We start from the raw sequence: 18598 nt of genomic DNA, 5'->3' as shown, positions 1-18598 counted from the left end.
AGCACTAGATTAGTGAGTTTTTATTACATTATTGACAATACAGTTTTTAAACGATCGAAAAATTTTCAGCGGAGATAATTATTTGTCAAATATGAATGTGTTTTCAAAGAGGAAATAAATAATAAGTGATAAAAAGAAAATTCAGTTAGAACATTCACATCTCTAACAAAGTAATTTGCTTTGATTTAATCTTTATAATACAATATATTTTAAAATGATAAGGCAAAATCCAATGCGAAGATTACGATAGCACCTAGAGTATTCAGCATTTCGTATAATCCTATAACCAGATAATAATAATATTAAAATAAATTTTATCTGAATGAAGTTTTCTTATTACAGAAACAGTAAAATTATGCAATTACATAAACGAATACACTTTCAGACAATATACTTAATACTGTTTACAAGCCAAAGTTCTGTTTTTGTTACTTCTCGCCCTTCAGCGCATGCTCAAGAATTACAAGCCAGGCGAAACTAGTCGATTTGTCCATGACGTCAAAAATTCGAAAAGTGGGGTAGGGTTTGGAAATACGCGTCCGGGAACGCGGCAAAATTTCGCATTCTCTTTCGCGAAAAATGATCAAAATCGGAATATCCGAGCACGGTATTAAATAATTTAATAACTCGTGTTGTGCCATATTTAAGAGAATTCGCTATCAATGGGATATCACCTAATTTTAGGGCCATAGTTCTTTAAACAGTAAAATAGGACAATATGAATATGAAATAGGGTATGTATTAATGAGAATTAAACAGTATAAACACAGCATAAAATCGTAATACTAATAAATTATGAACGAATTAGGGAAAAATGGGCCTACCTAACTTCGGGGTAGTCCTTATAATCCAATATATATCTTGGCAAATCCAATGTAATCAAAATTCGAATTTCTATTTAACGTCCAAAATCAGAAGAATGGACAAGTATCATGTAACATCATTCACATATGTCGTCCAGCTCGAAGAATATTAAATCGTCATAAAGGCACGTCTTCATTCACATACGTAGTCCGGCTTGAAGAAGAATATTAAATCGTCATAAAGGCATGTCTTGCCTTTGTTAGCTTTCTGAACGTCTGTAGCGATTGCTGGTGTCTAGGGTTCGATTAACGCATGCACAAAAGGCACGGTCGAGGCCCCAAAATGTGGGGAAAGGCAACGACCATAGATGATAACACACATTTATTACTAAGGCTCCTATATACCAGGCTGAATCATCAGGCATTCGCGATCCCAACTGGGAGATTTAATGGCGGCTGTGTAGTTACGGTGCAACAATTTTTTGTGTTTTTTTGTGTAAAATGGGCGGATGTGCAGCTATTAATTGTTCAAATCATTCACGGAAAGGTCATACATTGGTAAAATTTCCTAAAAATGAAGAAAGAAGAAAAATATGGGTAAATAATTGCCGAAGAGACAATTGGAAACCTGGTCCAGGCGCTGAACTTTGCTTAGTAAGTGTAATGTTAATTACGCCTTCATTTAGAGTATATCTTCTCTGATGTTTATAATGTGCAAGTAAAGTGAAATTCTTGTGTACGATAACCTGAGTATCTGCTAATTTCTGTAATAATAGCTATAATTACATTAGTCTAGGGTTAATGTACCCGTCGCCAAACATCGCCAATGTGGATGTTTTGAATGTGAAAAAGAAATTTCTCTTCTAATATAAAGCGCAGATTTTGTTTTCCTGTGCTAATTGTGGAATTTAATACTAATGTAACATGAAAATCATTAGCATATTGAAATTTATTAAAAAATAAATAATAATTTGGAAAGTCAAGATAAAATCTGAATGTTTGCTAAAGATATATGTAACATTATACTATAGTTGCAATATCGTTGGAATGATATATAATTTTTTTCTTTATTTTATAATCACTGTTGTTAAAAAGTTAGATGAGTTGTTTATGCACGGTGCCCACTACTGTTTCTTGGGTAAAATAACTTCCAGAATTTTGACATTGACATCTGAAGTCAATAGAATAAATTGAATAGCATGAGACAAAATATATATAATTTGACTTCAATAATTGCGAGTACCATATATTTATAATCACAGTATTATACAATTTGGCAATTTAAAAAAGATAATAAGAGTAAAGATTTAGAAATGAATGCAGAACATTCAAATAAGCACAGAAAACTTGTGAAACTGCATGTGTATTTTTCAAAAATAATTGTAGTGTTTTTAATGCATGTGTAGTGTTTTTAATGTATGTGTAGTGTTTAATGCATGCATAACAATCAAATAAATCTGCCTGTAATGATGAATTTCAAAGGCCAAGCCAAAATCCTTTCATGAATTTGATACTTCTAAAGAATGTGATCTCGTCAAATTAAATCCTCATGACATTGATAAACAGTTATTACTGATCTGTGTTACAAAACAGATTTTTATACATGATAAATAATATTTTCTGAAGCGTTATTTTGTGTTGTCATCTCTAAATAAAAAATTGCCTACAAATTCAGAAAGCTACTGAACTACGTTCTAGAGTTTTTAATAACTTTAATTGGATATGTCTGTGCCGATGCAATTTAAAAAATTGTCGTTTAAACTGGCCTTGATGCTTTTTAAAATGCATGTTGGCACTGTGCTTCGAAATTAGGCCTATGTTTTGAATGATTAGAGAATTAAAAATTAAATATTTCAATTAGAGCAATAAACATTACTACAATTATAACAAGAACCATAGTCTGCTCTAATTATAAATGTATTTATCGGCCTAGTATCTTAAAAGTTGGGTGAAGTGAACTCTTATTTTCTTATCTATTGTAAGAGCACTATAGCAAGAAATAATAAAGTTTTATTTTAGTTGTTTTTAATGTTAAAGCAAAACACTACTTCATTTAATTTTTGGATAATGTTCTAAAGAACACTTTAAATTATAGGCAAAAAATAAATATTGGATAATTAAATTCTGCCCAAGCTTACAAGATGCTGCTGCTGATATGTTAGACATGGTTTGTTTATTGTTTCAGTTTTTTATAATACTTGGCCTAATTTAATTACCTGCATATTTATTTATTGCCTATACTTACTTACAGTTCATGCTTGCTGCCTTTGGCACAACCTCACTGTGTGGTTTGTTTTTTGTACTTTTATTTATTTTGTATACTTTTTTTTATTACTTTATGTATTTACAGGATCATTTTGAGGAATCTCAATTTGAGTCACTATGCAAAAATAGAAAAAAACTAAGAAAAACTGCAGTACCAACACTCTTTAGCATTCCAAATCCACCACCATCTGTAACTGACAAGAGGATAAGAGAAGTAAGATGTCCTAAGCCAAATACTGAAGTGGTAAATTATTTAATATTCTCCAAAAAAATTGTTGAAAAAATCATTGTTATTACAAATATATAATTCATCCAACCATTGTTTAAAAAAATAATCACAGCATAACATGTTTACTATTTCTTTTTGAATTTAGGAAACTCTACCTGCTTCAAATGAAGAGTTGTTAAAAAAAATAGAATTCCTTGAGCAACAGCTTCAAGAAAAAGATGCAAAATTGACATCATTTTTGTCCGATGAGCAAGTAGGAACCCTTGCTGTGCAGTCAAAAAGGAACTGGTCAGAAAAGTCCATTATAAAAGGACTGAAGATGCGATTTGCTTTGGGCAAACATAGATATAATTACCTCAGAAGTACTGGATATCCAGCACCATCGTACAGTACCTTGAACAGGAGGATTAGGGAAATAAAAATAAATTTCGGCATTTTAGAAAATTTGTTTTTTTTTCCTCAAGACAAAAGTCCATTCATTGGATGCTCTTGATAGGAACTGCTGCCTTTTAGTTGACGAAATGGAAATAGCTTCATATCAAGATTTTGATACATCGTCTAAGTCATTCATTGGAAATGTTATGTTAGGAAAACCTGCAGTTGATAAGCATTACACTATTGTAACGCTTAGAGGCCTTAAAACATCATGGAAACAGATTGTTGCCAATGAATTAACAGGGCCTTCAACATCAGGTTCTGACATGAAAGATCTAATTCATAGAACTGTAGTAGCAGCTACAGAAATAGGTTTAACTGTAAGAGCCTCTGTTTCAGATATGGGAAGCAATAACAGAGCAATGTGGTCGTCATTGGATGTATCTGTCTCTAGGACAGATAGGAAGACAAATTACAATATTGGAGGACCTGATGTTTTCATTCACAATATTGCAGATGTACCACATCTCATTAAAAACATGAGAAATGCATTTCTTTCAAGTATTATGATATTACCAGAGGAATTTTGCCAGCAGCATGCCTTGCCATCGAGGATAGTATCTTCAGTGTATGTGAAACGACTCTGGTCAAGTGAGATAGAATCAGATGCTGCCCTGAGATCTCTACATCACTTGAACAGAGTTCATCTCTTCCCAACACACTTTTCCTCGATGAATGTGGCATCTGCTGTGCAATTGTTTTCTGTAAAAACAGCTGCTGCTATTGAAAAAGCAGTTATTTTACACCAAGTTGCAAAAGAAGCATTAACTTCTGCATGGTGGCTGAGACTTGTAGCAGAATGGTTTACAATTATGACTGCAAGGCATCCAAAAAAAGGCATCACTATCAAAAATCAAGATGAGAAATTTAATATTTTATTGAAATTCATTCATGTGACTGAAACTGTTCAGTTTGGGAAAGCATGGAAGCCATTTCAAACTGGCATTATTATGAGCACATTGAGTGTTGTGAAACTCTCAAAAGAATTATTTTCCGAGGGGTTTACATTTTTCTTACCAGGCAGGTTGACACAAGATGCGCTGGAAAATGCCTTTTCACAGATTAGACGAAAGTCGGGTGCAAAGCCTACTGCTTTGCAAGCCAAGAGAGCACTGAAATTAGTGTGCCTATCACAGTTCATTTCAGATATCAATAATCCAAATTATTGTTCTGAAAGTGACCACAGCCTCTTTGATGCTTCTGAATTAGAGGTTGCTATCAGAAAGGAGGTCTTGCATCCTATCTCCAATTCTGTAGTGCCATCTACCTCTTCTGCAAACGTCGCTTGCCCCCAGCTGTGGAAGAAAATGATATACATTACATCGCAGGAGCCATATATAATAAGTTGTTGAAAAAAAAAAGCATATATGAAAATTGTAAAACAGCTATGACCATTTCAGAGGACATGCTGGAACCTGACATACCCGAGCATCGCACAATTCTTACAAACATAGCAATAAAGGTGGACTGAAGGTCATCTCTTCAGGAATGTATCGAATATGTAGGGAAGCTGAACGAGAATTTCAAAAATGTAAAGATGTACTCCTTCGTTTACAATCAGCCATCACAAAAGAATTAGTTGAAAGAATAATTGATAAATGTACGCATGTGGCCATGCCAGAATGCTGTAATCTTAAGAAAGTAATTATTGATAATTTTTTTATTACTAGATGCAAAGGCCTTACACAGCATCTTGTCAACAAAAGAGCCCATAACGTTTCATATTCATCAGCATCGGTAAGAAACAAAAAGTAAAATAATTTTAGAAGGTATGTAGGTTTTATATTAAATAATTTATGTGTTTTATGTAATATGTATTACTTTTTCCTAGGCTACGAGTATATAAATTTCTGTGTTTGATGTTATATATGTTACTTTCTGCCAGGCTATGAGTATATTATTATGGTATTATTTTCTTGTTTCTAATATATAGAAATATAGCATATTTTCCAGTATAAAATTTCAGTTAAGTTTTACTTAAAAGTATGGGAAAGCAGATTTGTTTCATGCATGATCTTTATAATACTGGTATGAAATAAATGAATTTTAATCTGTAAACATTTTTTTGTTAATATTGAAATGTGTTTCTTTGGATACATTTTTAGGCACTTGTGGATCATGTCAGACAACATGCAATAGAGAAAAGATGTCCGTGTGCATAAATTTTCCCATTGTGTTACTTCATTTTATCTAAATTTCAAGGATAATTCTTTTCATTTTTATATGGCATGTTATCAGTATAAAGGCTAGTGAAAATAAATTGGTATGTGTATCTGTTTTTGAAGTGTAATGCTTAAATAAAAAGATGGTGTGTGTTTCTTCATTTAAACAAAATTTCAAGGATAGTATTTTTCAGCGTTGTACTGTTTGTTATTTCTCAATGTAAAGGGTAACAAGGGGAAAAAAACTGGTATGGTACATCTGTTTTTTAAGCATGATAATTTTATTTATTTCTTTAGTGATGCATATATAGAGAGAGAAGGTATTTGGTCCAACTGAAGTTATAATAAATCTAATTTTACTAGATCTCTTTCTTCCCTCAGGTGTAGAAAATTTTCAAATGCAGAAAGTTTATTTGCAGAATTCATTCATTTCTGATAAACTTATTATCATTAATTTTTTATATAACATGTTATTAAGTTACACGTTTGACTACTGTGTAATAAACTTGTATTTAGGGCAAAAAATTAACTATTTTGAAGCTGGTGACTAATATCATATGCTTCTAAGAATATTACTTTTAACTTTTTTCATAATTTTTGTATTTCAGGAACATGAAACTGTTATTTTGATATACTTAAATAATAAAAGTGTGTATCTGAATCAATTAATGGATACAAATATTTTACAGTTATTTTTAGAAGATATTTGCCATATCGCTTCTAATAATTCATAAAGTATGTTAAAATATAGGTAAATAATTTGGTGCAGAATTCAAATTTAGGGTTTGAAATATAGTGAATCATGAGACTAAATGATTTTTATTGTCATGATTTGCCTGGGCTTAAGAATGTACTTTTCGCCCGGTGGAACTTGTCATCAAACTGTCCTGAACAGGCTTTTTGTTGATAATAACTTCCAGGCTTATCAGTACCTCCTTTTGAGTGGAGGGTATACAAATATAGTACCCAATTTAAATTACATTGTGATTGTAATAATATTGTGGTATTAAATAAGTGATTATAATTACAATTTAGATAATTCCATTGTAATTATATTACATTGTATCTGTGAACTCTTAATTTCATTACTTTATGCAATTATGTTGTAAGTGCATAATCTAATTGCAATAATATAATCTATTCACAATTACAAAATAATTATAAATGCAGTTACATCTTAAATAGAGGCCATTTTAATACTTTTAAATTTTCGCAAGATAACTTCCCATTGAGGTTCATTTGGAGGAAACTATGCAAATACTAAAAAAGAAATTATGCTAAATTTACATATTTTGTACAGTAGTTTCTTGTTATAATGCTGTTCAATATATCTTCAATACTTTTGTAAATTTAACGACATTCTTTGCAATCACTGTGGTGCTTTAAAAAGAAGTTTCTTAGTTATGCTTTCTAATAAGAATGTGTTAAAAATTAAGTATTATGTATAATAACTAGCAATTAAAAAACCTTGACTGCATGAAAATGCTGTTGCTGTGTAAAATAGAAAATAAGCTTTCTTTTATGCTTTGAAATGAATTACATGGGGTTAAGTCGCCCTTTTACAATTTAAGAATGTGGTTAACACACATTCTTAAATTGGACAGGTTTTATCTAAATTATTATTATAAAATATATAAACTATGAATTATTTTGTAACATAACTCAAATTACAAAATTCATTCTATATACGTTCAAATTTATTATCTTTTATGGAATAACTGTTTTTTAATTTAGGTAAAAATTGGATTTTTAGAAGTATTACAAATACAATGCAACACAAAGGTGATCTGATTGGAGAGGAAGGACTTTTTATTTCGGTTTCTAGTTCGTATTTATATTACATTTGGTGAAAATCATCCAAAACACAGAATTCTTCTTCCATATATGTTATGAAATATTTCACACATTTAAAAGAAAGTGTTTCTTCAGAGTCTTGCACAATTATTTCCATATACCTCAGACTAAAATGACAACATATTCTTAAGTTATTTTTTTAGTATGAATTTAGTGTTTTTATGGAAATTTTTGTTAAAATGTCATTAAGATAAATTTATTTGCACACTCTACGCTTTAACTATTTCCCCATTTGACACTATTGAAAGTTTTTATTCATATCTTATTTATTTTAGTCTGCTAACAAAACTGAAACATCTAAAGAATAAGTTATTTTGAATATGTTTACAAAATATACGCGAAATTTTTATTTAAGTGAAAACGTCTATATACTATTCGAGAATTAATAAATTATCCGAAAAGTTTATGTGCGCTGAATGCCGCGCGTCTATAAAATAAATCTTTAAAAAAACAGCAGACATTCAGCCAGCGTGTGCGATAAACGCGCCAAAATTGGTAGCGCGTTCCCTCCCTCGCCAAGAGAGAAAAGTTGGTGATTCAGCCTGGTTTAGAGGAGCCTTATTTATTACTATTTACAAACATAGATTACATTACGATTACAATTAATGAAATAGTATACGCGCGATCGAGCGACGTCTGCTCCGCTCCCCAGCTAATCCTCGTCTTCTCCCGAAGGCGGGAAAAACATGCTGACGCAATGCATACGTCACACAGTAGGGGATTAGGGAATATCATGACATAACATATCCCACATATATTTAAATATTTCTGTTGAGAATTTCAAAAATAATCATCGTAAAATGTAGTGGTTGTACTAAAGTTTTTCAATTTTTGTTTAGTTGGTACGCGTTAGTCAAAAGCTTGAGCACCGCTGATCTAAGCTAATCACATTTAGCTTTGCTTTAACGTATCACTTGCAGAATTAGACAATGAAAAGGTACTAATTTTTCCGATCTTATTTAAAAAGCTTAGAAAAAGTAAGAAAGGACTCTGAATTAAAAATTTCATTGTGATAGCTTGGAAAATCGCATATTATAAAACATTGATTCGTTAAAGTGAAATCTTTGCCACCATACAGGTAAAGAACTTAATTCATGGAACTTTATTCGGACAGACCTCAGTTCTTTTTTTTTTCTCCGCACTTAAATAAACAAACAAGTTTCTTCGGAAATTTGTTTATAGCAGAAAGCCAATTCCCGGAGGCGTAATGGCAAACCGCACATTGAGTTAAACAGTGTTAAGCGAATTTCGCTTACTGCGCATGCTTGATGGTGTACCTTTGGCGCGGGGAGAAATATTGGCGACTAAGCAACCCTACGCTAGCTTATTCGTGGTCTCCATGGCTGTCGAGTGTGTTCGAGTGATCGTATGTGTGAATGAGTGTCTACTATAAATTAAGTATAAATCTTACTCTGAACTACTTAGTATGCTTATGCACTAATTTTTGCATTTTCTTAATTCATATATTTAATTAGCGTTATTACAAAATTAAATAATGTCTGTAATAATTGTAATTGAAACAATTGTATTTGAAATTTCACTTCTTTCATAATAACCACAATTGCCTAGTACATATTCATTAGCAAAGCATACAATTAAGTGCTTCAAAGTATTATTAACTGTAACTCAGACATACATCTTAACATTCCACTTCCGAAAACAACGGTCAAGAGTTTCCAAGGGAGGGTGCTGTGATCACGTACGATGGAGGCAGGATCTTGGAAGAGCTCCTGAATTTTCAAAGGTGTTTTCCGGAAAATCTTCATTTATTTAAGAAAATTTTCGCGAATATCCTCTGCATTGTCTCGTTCTCAAGGCCGGGAGTTCTCCTGTACCTGGGGGTCTTGTCTTCCTTGCAATCTTTTGCAGCACTAAGACGGAGCGTTCAGATAAGTAGAACTTCTTTTCTCTAAGCTAAATCAAATATCTGTCACTAAAGTACCCTTAAATTCATTTATTTGTTATCATCATTATTATTATTATGCTCATTTTATTATGTTCTGGCATTAAATACTTAGTAATTGCTTTAAATAATGTGGTTCTTTTTTGGTTACCATCTTGTAGGGACGCTATCCTTATCAGTAGTGTTAGCTCTACCCATTGGGGCCCCTTTGAGGAATTTCTCGAGAGGGAAAAACACGATCTCGGGCCTCAATGAATGTATAGAGTTGTAGTTTTTGCTCCTTTAATCTATATTTCCTATCTATTTAAATTAAAAGCATATATTAATACAGTGTGCCTCAAATTGATAAAATAGTACACATATAATAAATTGTGATCATTAACTTAATAAATAAATAAAATGCTTATTTTTTTTTAAAATTAATTAATATTTAAAAAAAACTCCGTAATTTATTTACTTATTTATTTTTGCTGATATGTTCTCGCCTTGTTTTGGATTTATGATTTTATCTGATGGTGTTTTCTGAGTATATAAATGTGTTGGAAACCGCAATAGATGATGTTACTTAGTTTAATGTATAACTTTGCATGATATTATATGTATCTTGATCTTATGTGTCTTCTGTTACTGTGTCTCAAGGTAGAGGCTAGTATTGGTTTCCATGTTAAAAAATAAAAGTTTAAATTTAAAAATTTTTAAATTTTAGTTTCCCTGTTATAGCAAAAGTTAGCTTCTAAACCTGACTTATACTGTTATGTGACTGGACCCCCAATATTTATTATTTTATTATTAATTTTCCCCCATCTTTACATCTATTCAGCTTTACAAAACACACTCATTACACACACCTGGAAGACTCTATTTAATGTAAATGATAACAACTTTGACTACACTCATGAACACAATCGTGGTTTTTTTTTTTTTAAACAAAATTCTCTTACTTCCTTTTCTTTCTATAGGCCCCCCCTTTTTTTTTTTTTAATTATAAATAAAAAATTTTTTTCCTCTCCATTACTTTTGGGCCATTTATTTTTTACTTTATTTTGTCCCATCTTTTCTTCCTGGCCTTTCGAACTCGTATAAAATATACGAAGTTCCTTTTTACTCTCCTCTGAAATACGAAATTGCCCCCCTTTCTATATACCTTTCCTTCGCACCTATGCTTGATTTTTCGCCCATCGGTGCAGAAAGACTTAGCGGGTGCAACAAAAGGCATCTGTCTACTTTGTCTGTCTGTCTGTCTGTCTAAAACAACGGTCAAAATTTTTCAGCTGCCATTCACTGTGCCAATGCCTAAAATTTAAATAATTTTATAAAAATCTTTAAAATGATGATTCAAGTATTAAAAAATCTTAGATCATAACTTGGTCATACGCACAAAATATTTTATTATTTTTATACCAATGAAATGAAATGTTGTTCAGTGCTGACTGAATTATTTAACACCACGAGAGTATCAATATTGTGAAATCACATCATAATAATAAGAAAATTTATAAAAAAAAATGAAATAAGGGGTTATTATATTTAAATTTTACTAAGAATGATTATCTACTAACTGTAATTCATATATTCATCTCTGGTACACACTTTCCACAAATTATCTTTGGCTACTATAGTCTGTATAGTCAGCTTGACGGATACAAACAAATGATGATTGACAGTCATAATTGTAATCTTGTCTTCCTGCTACATGAGCAGTACATGTACATGTTTTCCTATAAACATGTACATGTACATCATGTATGCCATTTCATGATGGCATACAGACTTTTCACTGCAGAAATATACAATTTTATGAAGAACTAATTTGCAATAATATATAGCGCGCATGAAAACAATCCAAGCATACTTTGTAATATTTAAGTGCAATGTTATGTAATCATTAACGAAAAATTACATACATCAAAATATATTTTATTGTTGACTTTAATATTACTTTAGGATTATTAAAAATTATCATCATCTCCTACATGCTGTACAATCATCTGCCTTTTAAAAATATAACTTGTTACATTTAATATGTCATCAGGTTATCCTATTGAATAGATATTTGATAATATAACGAGTTAAGTAAATTTAAACCAATTATATTTTATTTTTACCAATTATTTACAGTTATACCACAATTTATTACATTATTTTATATCATATTAAATTCAACCAAAACATTTCACCATATTTTTAGATAAAAGACCCAAGTACCTTGCATCAGTTTTAGCTGTGATAAAATTACGCTGTAAATACTAATAGTTTTCTTTTTGAAGTTTCTTGAAAATGATGTTTCTTTTCAAAAGAATTAGAACAGTAAGGAAACAAATCATTCCTTAAAACTTTTTTCTTAATGTTACATTATATAGAAATTTAGGAACTGTTAAAAAAAGTTAATGAACTGTATGTGTGTTAAGAAAGATTATACTGTGACATAATACATAAACATACTTGCACTTATAAATAACATATCAAATTTACTGAACTGGGAAAATATATACGTACCTGAAAGCAATCTTGCAATGGCATTTGGTTTTAAGCTCTTGCTATCCACTGGGGTATTTGTATTTACGCTGACTACCTTTACCCATTTTTTGCACTCTTCAATCGAATTTATACTTGATCGTATCATTCAGGTTTCCAGTTGATGGAGCAGTACAGCAAAAAAAAAAAAAAAATCGTATTTTACACAGTAAAACATTATACATTTAGATTACACTCTAGGAAGATTTAAACGCCAGATTTGTTTACAATCAGATGGCGGTACATCTACCATATACCTTATTTATCTTCTTTTCAAATCGCGCCAGCATAATAATTACGCCAAATTTTTTTCTGGGCATGCGCAGTATGCGACATTCGTTTAATACTGTTCAACTCAATGTGCGGTCTGCCACTGCGCTTCCCGGAGAGTCAATCGAAGGATCTGAAAACTCCGTATAATTGCACTGCCTTTTACTGTAGGACAAACAAATATTTCTTTTAATGTAAGAGGCGGAGTTTTATATTTTCGTAATTTTATTTATTTATTTATTTTTAATTTTAACAAAAGTTCTAAATTTATTCCTACAAAATTAAGTAGTGGAATTTTTTCACTAATATATATAATATTATATATATACTTTTAGCGCAAAATATTTATTGCGCTAAAAGTAAATTAAAAAACCCATTTTTTATATTACAGAATTCCAATAATCTATTCCTCTTCAATTAAAGTTATACTAACAGAAATTTTCAAGTAAAAAAACAATAAAATCAATACTAAAATATGTATTGATGCCTTTTTGAAACTTTACAGTTTGAAATCCTTTCTGATTTCAATAAAGAAAATCAAATGAAAACATTAAAGAAAAAATAAGTACTTTAAAGAAAGTATAGCACTGCAGTCTTGGCATCAGATTTTTAATACCTGAAACTAATCTCATAACTGCTTCTAAACAATTTTATTTCCTTCTAAATTCTTATTTATGCAGTATTTGTTCCCCATTACTGGGAAGTGCCTGATTCGTCTAAAAACTGTACGGCTCTGTGTTGTATAGATTCATTTACATTAAACTAACAACTTTTTTAAAGTACGGATTATAAAATATATCTTCATATTATTTAAATCAAATAAAAAACTGAATCATCTTTATATTAAACGAGAAGAATAGCAGGAATGAATATATTTCATGTTACTTCATTTTTACATCAAAACATATTTTCCGAATCCTCATCTTATAAGATATTTCTCCCGCCTTCGTGGTGTTGTGGTCTGCACGTTGGGCGCGTATTCCAGACGCCCGCGATTCGATTCCCGGCGAAGGCGTTGCTTATTTTTCATCTTGCCTGCTCCCAAAATACCTAATGTCCCTACAATCTTTGCTCTGTAAAATCATATTAAAATAATTCCAAATGCCGAAGTTAAAACATGGTTCTGATTTAACTCTATGTTTGCAAAAATTTAATGAATCATCATTGATTTTTTTCCTGGCGTTTCCATAAAGTAAATGCATCTCTAGTATTTTTCTCGCGATAATCGCTTTATTCTTAATAATAATTTTAAAATTTCTCTTCAATTATATATTAATTATTACTGCTATCATTGTCAGTATACAATCGTGATTACACAAAGAATTATGCAGAAATAGCTCGCCCATTGACGGAGCTTACGAAAAAGAAAATTCCTGAGATAATTCCATGGACTGCTGTTGATTGTTTCCACTGAGTTACTTACTCCTTGTCAGTTTACTCCTTATATGCATTGATTAAATAAAGGAATTTGTGAAGTTTACCACATAACAGCTGAGTTTCATTCAGTTTACCTGTCAGTTTCTGAGTTCATTGCAGAAAGGTATGAGCTACTAACAGTATTTAAGCATTTCTATGAAGGTTGTAGCATAGTGTATATTCTCAAAAGTAAGTAATACAGATTTTCCGTAATTCAGCTTTTGTAGCAATGATTGTCTTATGAACTGGAATCAGGGCTTAATTTCTAAAAGTATGAGTGCAGGAGCCCTATGGAAGACCGTCAGGAAAGAGTAACAAGAGTAAATAAATAAACAAAATGACTATTAAAATCATTAATAATTTTTAAATTAAATAGTTAATGAATATTAAATTAATTAATTATTATTTGTTTTGTATTAATATTTAACACTTATTTATAATTATTATTTAATTAATTTTGTTATTATTTATTAAAATAATTAAATAATTAAAATTAAATAAAATGTAAAGAGATAAAATTTAACAAGCGATTTTGCGATTTTTTATATAATTTTATTGCTAAAAATAAAATTTTCTAGATCAAATTTCGACTGAAATCATTGTTCAATTACAGGGCTCCAGTACGCTCCGGTTAGAATTAGAATATATCCCCAAAACTAAGAAGTATTGGAGCTGGCGTCCGGTGGGCATAATTCACAAGTGCACGTCAGTATCGCCACTGAGGGAAGGGTTTCAAAAATGGACCAATGAGCTTCTATTACTCTTGTGACGTCGAATCTTTCAAACTGTGCGTACGAGCGCATGTTCTTATTTACGTTTTACTTCGTTTGTTTCGCAGTTATAAATGTATGGCGTATAAGTGATCTTATCATTTTAGTTGAAAATCTCATAGTGCTTTCATTTTGTAAGTTTATTTAATCTTAAACATTTCCCTTTCGCGAAATTTATCACGCATTGCAATATTCGGATTAATGTTCATGGCATATTTTCGCTCTTTATATTGAGAAAATGACTCAAGCTACAATTAGCCCCGAATATTATACATTTAGTAACACTTGTGGATTAAGATAATTTAAGTGTATATTTTTTTTATTGAGCTGAGAATAACTGGAAGCCTTACAATGAATCTAGTAGTTTCGTATCTCAGTGCTTGCATTCCTTTGATTTTGAAATTGTGAGATTCAAAATATATATTGTGATTGATCTGACTATACCTATTGTTAACATTAAAAGTTCTGTGTGAATAAGTTCAATCTCTTCGTTGTGAATGAGATAAATTCGTTCTGTTTGACGAGTATTTCCTGTGCAGACAATACTTTGAAGTTATTAACATAAAATTTTAACACATTAAATGCATAAGAATGCAAATTAGGAAAGTTCACTTTGAACAAAATTGTATATTGGCTATTATTATAGAACATCTTCTTCTATAGACTGCAATAAAAAGTGCTAAGACTGTGAGTATTTACATATACAGGGTGTATCTGCAATGCTTCAACAAACTTAGAGGATGATAGTACTCATCAAGATGAACAGAAAAATGCAATGAACATGAGGTCGCAAATAACATTTAAACGGTGACAATCGCAAAACTGATAAAAATATCGAAATCTCGCATGCTCCTTTTCTGCAGAACTGGCTAGTAGTACGAAGTTTTCTTTTCACTTTGTGCACATTCGGTGAAAAAGAGATAACAAAAACTGGTAGAAAGCCAAACAAATCTGTGAGCAGGAATCCACATATGCAAATTTTCTATATTCTTAGAAACAGAACAATAAACGTAACTTTGTAGCAAGCATGCGTCGTAAGTACGTGAACCGCCAGCGACGACAGAACGACGTCGACGTGCATAGCCACCTTGATGTGTTGTCATTGTGACGTGCGTAACCACTTTGATTGAGTTTATCCGGCAAGATGGATTGGACGTGGTGAACCTCATTGCTTGCCGGACCTGAACCTTTTGGATTTATTCTTCTGGGGACAGATGAAATCCCTCATTTATGAGACGCCAGAAGTAGTAGCAGCGCGTGTTGTGACCGCTGCAGCAGAAATCCAAGAAACTCCCGTAATCTTCGAGCGTGTCCGCCAGTCGTTCTTCTGTCGATGAACTCTGTGTGATAATGTCCGCGTTCGATACTTTGAACTGTTGTAAAATTTTTGTTTTCTCTGGACATCACGAGCTGTGTTGTACCTATTCTATGCAATAAATACTTTTCTGGAGTGTTTCTTTATTGTGTCAATTTGTCCAGTTTTCTCGATATTCACCCTTTAAACGTCATTTGCGACCCCATGTCCCGTTCCAATTTTTTGTTCGTGTTGATGGGTACTATCATTCCTCTAAGTTTGTTGAAGCATTTCCGATGCACCCTGTTTATATTTGATCTAACTTCGCACTGAAAATTTTCAAAAGAAATGCATGATGCTTTAATTATTTTGTACAGGAAATTGCGTGGCAAAACATTTTCAACCGTCTGCCTCAAGACGTCTCAAAGGTCACGTGAAATGACGGAAATATTACAGGAAGCCCATTGGCCCATTTTAGAAGCCAATCCCTCAGTGGCGATACAGATGTGCACTTATGAAATATGCCTCCGGTGGGCTCCGGCGCAATTTAAGCTCTGACTGGAATTATTAATCCATGCAAATTTGTTATGCGTTTGCATAATAAACTATGTGAAATTGTATTAAATTTAATTTCTAATTGTTAAGAGAACAGAAAAAATGTGTTTAGGAAATGCAGAAGTATTTAAAACAAGTGATTCATATTAATCACCAAATGAAACATATCATACGATATTTTTACCTTATTAAAATTATTTAAATATATAGAAGCTGTGTAGAGGGGGAGAATTATTTTAAATTTATAGCTTAAAAATCTCATAAAATTGTGATTTATCAATGGAGAATTAATGGTGAAAGAGAATGCCAGTTTTGTATAACTAATATAACTAAACATAAATATATATTTTTTAAATTTAGTTTCCATAACCACGTTTTCCAGCTACTGATTTTTGTACCCGTGACTATTCGTTCAGTATTGCAGATTAAGCAACAAATAGCTAACTTGAAAACTAAGATCGCAGTTAACTGATTTAGGAACTATGATTGTTATGATTTACAAAAGCTTTTAATTTAAAACAAAACATTTCGTTATATAGCAAAATATTCCAATAGCTAAATGTCCTATAAATGTAGTACTTAAACGTTTCTCTTTCATCCAATTATCAAAAAATTTCAGCTCTTTTTTCTGGAAGAAAAACAATTACAGAAAAGAGAAATGGAAACCAGAAAACAGTATTAAAACCTTAACAATTAAAAAAATATTCCAAGCCAAACAGAATTTTTTTTAATATTTCTGTTTAGAATGAGGGAAAAAAAGCATTAAATTAAGAAATGTAGATATCAATAATAAGAAATATAGTTATTATAAATATTACAAGTCAGATTTTTTTATTGGATTATTTCTATTTTGAAAGAGGGGAAAATGGTGTTAAACTAAGAATAGTTAAATTTTTAATAAGTTATAAAAAGAACTCAGATTTTTAATACAATTTAGAAATTTTGGAAAACTATGAAGTGTTTTTAAATATTCAATTCTAAAGAATGTACCTCCTGGACAGGTCATACTCAAAAGTATTTGCAATATAATAGACCACATGATCACTTTTGCATCATATATACTACGTTCTGCCTTTTCTGCATACTATGGTTCACGTAATACACATAAATAAATTACAGTTACATAAGCTTAATAGGATGAGATACAACCTTAGTACGATGAGAAATTTTCAAATTGAATGTTTTCAATAATTTAAAAATTTCGAATATTACAGAACTATTTTAATACCTTGAAGAGTATAATTCCTTACTGGATCACTAAAACATTGTTGTAGTTACCTGTTCTCTAAAATAGAAGTACATCACTTAATCATTTAGAATGCAATCCTGGGTTGCGTGACATTCTTCTGCATCTTTAGTGACATTAACTTTATGTTACATTCATGTCACTCAATGGCGTTTTATTAAAGTTGCATGAATGTTGCAGTGAATGTCACACTGTAACTTCATAACAACGTGGCAGCGTGACTATGCATCAACGTCTCAGTGTGAATTCACAGCAATATCAAAATGTGACTTCACATCAACGTCGCAAAAAGCGGACATAAAGCCATACTTGCAACATTACTGCGACATTGAGATCGTCACTGTGTGACACGTTTGCAATATCACAGCGACGTCGTGGTGCTATTGGAGGCCATTTATTGCATTTTTATTCTCCTAATTTTAGCAGCTATAAAGTCTTAAACAAATGCTTTAGGATTAAAGTATTCACAACAAAATTTTCTACTGATATCATCGTAAAATCAAAAAGCGTTCTTCTGATATTCCTGTTCTCAATTAGTTTATTAGTTTTAGCTTTGAAAAACTGCTTTCCTCAGAAGCTACTTGCTTAATATTGTAGAAAAAAAAGGAAAAAAGCAATAAGGTATATTCTTTCTTTCGGCAATGAAATAAATTCCACGAAAGAAGAGGAAAATTGTTGCCACGTGGGCTATGAACAGCAATCTCCGCATGTGGTGTGTTTACGATGGAGTCTATAGCAGATGTGCCACTAAAATTAGTTGATTTTTCTAATTTAGAAATTTACAGCTATTGTGAAAAATTAAGAAGTGTTCTTGGGAGAGATTTCCCTTTCCTTGAAGTCAACAGAAAGGGGTCTTCTCTTGTTTGAGGAAAAATACGTGAC

General features: G+C 31.3%; 1 protein-coding gene across 1 annotated transcript in view; it reads right to left on the bottom strand.

Moving 5' to 3' along the window:
• Nucleotides 1-4585: 4585 nt before the first annotated feature.
• The window catches only part of LOC118203119 (CST complex subunit STN1-like), a 61624-nt gene continuing 47611 nt past the window's right edge, over nt 4586-18598 (bottom strand). The window contains exon 6 of the mRNA XM_085813417.1: nt 4586-5027. Within this exon, the coding sequence (XP_085669543.1) occupies nt 4938-5027 (90 nt within the window). The 3' untranslated portion in view covers nt 4586-4937. The remainder of the gene's footprint in view (nt 5028-18598) is intronic.

The sequence above is a fragment of the Stegodyphus dumicola genome, chromosome 3, assembly GCF_044657685.1.
Source record: "Stegodyphus dumicola isolate Sdum_Otavi_A_Nest chromosome 3, ASM4465768v1".
In the NCBI taxonomy this organism is placed as follows: Eukaryota; Metazoa; Arthropoda; class Arachnida; order Araneae; family Eresidae; genus Stegodyphus; species Stegodyphus dumicola.
This window is presented reverse-complemented; position numbering and strand designations above follow the sequence as displayed.